At 41.6% G+C, this 6,985-nt stretch overlaps 1 protein-coding gene across 6 annotated transcripts in view; it reads right to left on the reverse strand.

The window, feature by feature from the left end:
* The window catches only part of ARHGAP28 (Rho GTPase activating protein 28), a 220,910-nt gene that overhangs the window by 31,968 nt on the left and 181,957 nt on the right, over positions 1–6,985 (reverse strand). For all 6 annotated transcript variants that reach the window (XM_077778096.1, XM_077778095.1, XM_077778094.1 and 3 more), the window contains one exon: positions 3,871–4,033. In XM_077778096.1, the coding sequence (XP_077634222.1) occupies positions 3,871–4,033 (163 nt within the window). The remainder of the gene's footprint in view (positions 1–3,870; positions 4,034–6,985) is intronic.

Consider the following 6,985-nt stretch of genomic DNA (forward strand, 5'->3'; position numbering starts at 1 on the left):
ACTATACTAAAATCCTATGTTTTCAGGGCTTATAAACTGAAGGGAGGAAGTCCTGCTTCTGATATGGCTGACTAAGCTCCTTCCTGGCCAACCCTCCTGAAGGGAACTATAAACTCTGGACAAAATAAAAATAAAAAAATAAAAACAAAACAAAACAACTCCGTAGGTGGGAGAATTAATAAAAGCAGGCAGACTTAGAAGACTAGACACCTGGAAGGGCACAGGGAGAGTTTCTTGCTTTTCTAGTTTTTAGTCTGAGGTCAGGCTATAGTCAGTATTGTGTGAGGTAGCTAAAACTTCAAAAGAAAACTCTAGTCTTTCTGGCCTGAACAACTAAAAGACAGGATTCAAGATGCCTACAACCACTGGGAAGTTAGGGGCAAAGGCTCTGACTCTGGTATAAGTCTTGGCTGACCCACAAACCAGGCATGTGTGGAGTAGCACAGGTAAGGATTAAATAACTGGACCGACAGTTGAGCTGCTCTCCAAAAGACCACTGGCAATTTGAGTTCAATTTGAGTTCAAGTAAATTTTTGGCTTAAATACAAACAAACAAACAAATGACAAAAACCAAAACATAACTCCAAACCTCACTCTTTGGAGAAATTATGGAATGCAGAGTCTCCAAAACACAGTATTTACACTGTTCAGGATATAGTTTAAATGTACTTGACATACAAGAGCAATGCGTTCTCAAGGCAAAAGACAATCAACAGAGACCAGCCTTGAGATGACTCACATCTGTGGGTATTAGCAGATAAGGATTCTGAAGCATCTATCATAACTAGGTTCAATGATGTGAAGGAAAATATTCTTATAATGAATGAAAGGATAGGCCATCTCAGCAAATAAATAGAAAATACTTAGGGATGCCTGGGTGGCTCAGTCAGTTGAGCATCCGACTCTGGCTCAGGTCATGATCTCACAGCTCGTGGGTTCGAGCCCCGAATTGGGCTCTGTGCTGACAGCTCAGAGCCTGGGGGCTGCTTCAGATTCTGTGCCTCCCTCTCTCTCTGCCCTTCCCCCAACTCACTATCTGTCTCTCTCTCCTTCAAAAATAAACATTAAAAAAAAAAGAAAATGCTTAAAAAGGTGGCAAGAATATGACAAAGGAGACAAAAATACACAATGAGGAAAAGATAAGCTCTTCAACAAATGGTGCTGGGATAACTGGGCAGCCACATAAAAAGAATGAAACTAGACCATTGCCTTATACTATATACAAAACTGAACTCAAAATGGATTAAAGACCTAAATGTGGGACCCAAGTCCATAAAACTTCTAGAAGAAAGCACATGCAGTTTAACATCAGCCACAGAAACACTTTTCTAGATATATCTCCCCAGGCAAGGGAAATAAAAGCAAAATTAAAGTATTGGGACTACACCAAAATAAAATGCTTCTGCACAGTGAAGGAAATCATCCAGAAAATAAAGAGGCAACTGACTGAATGGGAGAAGATATCTACTAATGATATATCTGATAAGGGGTTAGTATTCAAAATATATAAAAAACTTATATAACCCAACTCGCTCCAAAGCTCAAATGATCTGATTAAAAAATGGGCAGAGAAACTGAAGAGTCATTTTCCCTAAGATGACATACAGATGGCCAACAGACATATGAAAAGGTGCTCAACAACAGTAATCATCAGGGAAATGCAATCAAAACCACAATGAGATATCACCCTACACCTGTCAGAATGACTAAAATAAAAAACACAAGAAATTACAAGTGTTGGCAAGGATATGGAGCAAAAGGGACCTTCGTGCACTACTGGTGGGAATGCAAACTGGTACAGGCACTGTGGAAACCAGCATGGAGGGTCCTCAAAAAATTGAAAATAGAAATACCATATGACCCAGTAATTCAACTACTGGGTATTTACCCAAAGAAAATAAAAACACTAATCCAAAAAGATATGTGCACCCTTATGTTTACTACAACATTATTTACAACAGCCAACACAGGGAAGCAACCCCAGCATCCACTGAGGGATGAATGGATAAAGTAGATGTGGTGTGAAAAATAAAATATAATACAATACAATAAAAGATGTTGTGTGTGCATGTGTGTGTATATATACATTCGATATATACCATGTTTGTATGTATATACAAACAATGGAATATTATTCAGCCATAAAAAAACCCAAAATCTTGCCATGTGCAACAACATGGATGGATCTAGAGGATATAATGCTAGGTGAAATAAAGTCAGAGAAAGACAAATGTCACATAATTTTACTCATGTGCAATTTAAGAAACAAAACAAATGAACAAAGAAAAAGAGAGACAAACAAAAAACCCAGACTCTTACAGAGAATAAACTGGTGGTTGCCAGAGTGGGGTGGGCAGGGAAGGGGTGAAAAAGATAAAGGGGGTTAAGACTACACTCATCATGATGAGTGCTGAAAAATGTATGGAATTACTGAATATTTCTATTGTACACCTGAAACTAATATAACACTGTGTATTAATTATATTTCAGTTTTTGAAAATTACCAACTAGAAACTCTAGAACTGACAAAATACAAAAAAAGAATGATGCTAACTAGCTCTTCTCTCTTTCTTTGTGAGCTTCTCTCATAAAACAAAACACTACCTCATACAAAAAAAGAGATACTGGTCACAGATGGCATGTAAATTCAAGCTTAGAAAAAAAAAATGTCTTGCCTATCATATGCTCTTCTCTGAAGACACAAAGGATTATTTTATGAATCTGGTTTACTTAAAATTTTTACGGACTTAAAACCTATTAACCTTAGGACAAGTTTTGTCATAAAACTTAGAACCTGACCATTATTTTCTTTCTGGTGGTTTTAAGGATCTTATCGTTCCGGTCAACCTGCAGAAAGCTGTAAACTGGCAGATATAGATATCATCTGTTAGGCCACACAGTGTTTTCACATTTGAATTCGTGGCTGATATTTTCAAATTAACAGTTTCCCCATTAGAGTGTGGATTTTGGCTCTCACTCCCGCATGGTAACCATTATCTAGAGCTGGGCAGTGGCCGACCTCTTTATATGGGGTGTGTCCTTTCTGGTTGTCCCTGGACCTTTTCGATCCATGTGGAACTGCCATTTATTTAAGGTTTGTACGTAGTTAGGCTTGTGACCCCCAAGTTCCTCGGTGAGCAGGCAAAGTGCCCAACATGTAGCTCCATTCTACTTTTCGAAATGCCTCTCTTGTCACATCTCTACAACAGTCAACCCTGAGGCTAACACCATGCCAAATTATTCCCTCACTGCCAAATACAACACACACTTTCCAGTTTCCATGCTCTTATCCAAGTTCCTCACTCAAGGCCTAATCTAGGGGACTGTAATTTTCAAAAACACTATGGTGATATTGTAATTTTCAGAGACAAAACACCTTCTGTGTAGCATATATTGTGTGTTACACATCATCAAACTCGGGGCCTCGGATTTAAAGAAGGGAGAGATCATCTATATTTGGAAGGACTATTACACACGAGGCACTATTCTAGATGCCTTCTTTCAATAACCACATCAACCCTGACAAGCAATTATTATACGGAATTTATAGGTATAGCAATGAAACTGAGAAAGGCTGCTTACATGGCTAACAGATGGCTGAGACGAATTCAAATCTCAAGAGCTTGGCCTTTGCAGCAATCTTCTCTTTTAACAATTATAAAGCCCTCTAAAATTTATCTACCAAACTTAATATATAAATATGAAAAGAGATGACTGTTTACCATTGAACTCAGTACTTCACCCAGCACTGCCAGGAAAGAGCAAATCTGTACACTTATGACCACATGTGATTACGCATCTTTCTTCCGCTGTGTGCCACATTATTGACCTGATATGCTAGTCCATTCACACTTAACTTCTTCCACCTACTTTCCAGTAGAGTGATGAAGGCAGGTATATATTCCACAGGGAAGAGAGAGGTGGGTAGTTCTCTGAAAAATGCCTTCAACATTACTGCAGCTTCTCTGTGGCACATTCTGTCCCATTTAAATTTATCAGCAGTAAACTTGGCATCCAGTTCTTCACGGTATTGCTGAAAATCAAGAAAAACAATCAACATTCAAGGCATTTTTGACCATCTGATCTCCTTTTCCTTTACAAAAACTGTCATTATATAAATTATTTTTGTAAATAGGTTGAAAAGCCAATATCTACAAAGCCTTACTTTTTCAACATAATTAAAGACCTGAAATAGCTATTTCTGAATGAATTCTTCTAAAACCTTTTAAGAACAATGTTGATGTGGGGCGCCTGGGTGGCTCAGTCGGTTAAGCGTCCAACTTCGGGTCAGGTCACGATTTCACGGTTTGTGGGTTTGAGCCCCTGTGTCAGGCTCTGAGCTATCAGCACAGGAACCTGCTTTGAATTCTGTGTCTACCTCTCTCTCTGCCCTTCCTTCACTCTTCTCTCTCTCTCTCAGAAATAAATAAACATTAAAAAAAAAAAAAAAAAGAATAATGTTAATCTTGCGGCACTTGGGTGGCTCAGTCGGTGAAGCATCTCACTCTTGATTTCAGCTCAGGTCATGATCTCATGGTTCATGAGATAGAGCCCCTTGTTGGGCTCTGAGCTGACAGTGCAGAGCCTGCTTGGGATTCTCTCTCTCCCCTGTCTCTGCCCATCCCCATGCGCTCGTATGTGTGTGCACGGTCTCTCCCTCACTCTCTCTCAAAACAAATAAACTTAAAAAAATGAATAATGTTAGTCTTGAAGTAATTTACTAATTCTGCAGAAATATAACATTTTTTACTCAGGGCAGAGTTTTTTGTTTCTGTGATTTTGGCAGAATATCACCTATCCCCACAGGACAAATGTACTGATTTGACAAAAGTCTTCACTCCCCCCACCCTTTTTTTTTTCATAATCTCTTCTTTCTGTCATCCTGTCATCTACTTCTAAATTAGAACAAGAATGTATGCCTCTCAGCTAGTTCTCATACAGAATGAAAAATGTCCCCATAAAGGAACTCTGACCTCACTGCAACATGAAGATCAATGACATCTCCCAGAGCAGTTAGAGCCAAGTGTTAAGCCATGCCCTGCACATGCTTGCACGCCTGCCCAGTCCTTCGTAAGGCTTGGAGCTCTGTGTAAACACTTGAAAAAAAAGTCATGAAGCCTCCCTACGTTTTTGTTGGGTTATACATTTTTCTTATTGATGCCTTTGATTATCAGTGCCACCATTCTCCATGATTCTTTTTCAAAGTCAAACTCATTTCCTACCGGCCCCTTGGACTACAGACAGAGTTTGCCTATTAACACCAGGGAGCTGCGGTCAGTTCCCCAACTGACACTACTCCAAAGAGAGAGAACTCTGGAAACCCTCAGTTTCTTTGATGCCTCTGCTTTATTTATTGAGTGCTCTGAGCCAGACACAGCCAGAGTCGGTCTGCGCGTCCGACCTTTCCCTACCAAGCTGCTGCTTGCTAACCAGCTCAGACACTAACGCTCTCATGGCTCCCTGAGCTCGCAACCCTGGGGACACTCTGGCAGGACATGTTCCTTACAGAGACAGACATCATTCCAAGCCACCCTCTAGCCCTTCCTAATGACAGCAAAAGGAGATTTTTTTTCTTGTCCTTGAGAAGCTCTCAATCTAATAGGAAAAATAGAGCAAATGAAGCAATGCTTTGCTGATAAATAGACTTCAGTAAAGCACTGAATACACAAAGAAAGCCCTTCCTAGAAGAGATGTAGAGAACAGACTGGGCTCTGATAAGAGAAGGACACATGAGATCCACTCTCTGCCTTCAGGCGTCCTGTGGTCCACTGAGTGGGGCCGTCTTGTGAACTCACAGTGTAACTCAGAGCACATACTGGATGCACTGCAGCCATGAAAAAGGAGAATCCAACTCTGTTCAGGCCGTGTCTTGAGTCTGTGAGGAGCTTGTCCAGGGAAGAGAAAACAGAAGGGTACTCCAGGCAACAGAAAGCGCTCCAGCAGTGGTTCCCACGCAAGGAGACCCGCCGTTGTCTGGGGAGCTCCGATTAGTTCACTGTTGTTGAAGCATCACGGGCAAGAAGGAGACAGAGAGAGTGGAGGCTGGGGCACAATCCAGAGCCGACCCTCAGGGGGACTGGATTTCATTCCGTGGGCCAGGAGGCAACAAGGAACATGTCCGAGCAAGAGAACAACAAGGTGAGATTTATCTTTTCTGACAACCAGATGGGAAAGCGATTTGAAGGAGAACAGAGCTTGGTGCTGACTGGGGAACGGACTAGAAGCAAGGAGACACTACTGGGCCATGGCACCATTTCTGAAAAATGGAGGACTAACCTGGATAAGCAGCTAGAAGACAGAAAGGATAGACGGCACTGAAGAAATGCCTGTGAGAGAAAATTCTCAAGAATCAGTGACGGGTTATTCAGGAGACTTAACAGTCCAAGATGACTCTGATTGCTATCCCACATCACAGGTAGACGGAGGTGCTGTGACAGGGAAGGCAGCAAATGTCTTCCATTCATTGCCTGTCGCCACCACCACACAAAGCAAAGGGGAGACAGATTTCAAGGAGACCGGAAGCACCAGCGAGAGCAGAATAATTCAAATTCGTCTCCCACATCCCTCTGCTATAGGAAGCTGTCTGAAACGTAACGTGACTACCATTCTTTTTTTTTTTTTAATTTTTTTTTAATGTTTTTTTATTTATTTCTAGGAGAGAGAGAGAGAGAGAGAGAGAGAGAGACAGCATGAGCAGGGGAGGGTCAGAGAGAGAGGGAGTCACAGACTGAAACAGGCTCCAGGCTCTGAGCTGACAGCACAGAGCCCGACGCGGGGCTCGAACCCACGAACCGCGAGATCATGACCTAAGCGAAAGTCGGACGCTTAACCGACTAAGCCACCCAGGCGCCCCACGTGACTACCATTCTAACCTGTCAGCTGTTCCCTGTAGCTTAAGAGGCAATGTGGCTCCAGCACGAAGAACAGGCTCTATGACCAGACCCTTTAGGTTATCATCCCAATCCTACAACTGACTAGTTCTAAG

This window comes from Crocuta crocuta, unplaced genomic scaffold, assembly GCF_008692635.1.
Source record: "Crocuta crocuta isolate KB4526 unplaced genomic scaffold, BGI_CrCroc_1.0 scaffold26, whole genome shotgun sequence".
Lineage (NCBI taxonomy): Eukaryota > Metazoa > Chordata > Mammalia > Carnivora > Hyaenidae > Crocuta > Crocuta crocuta.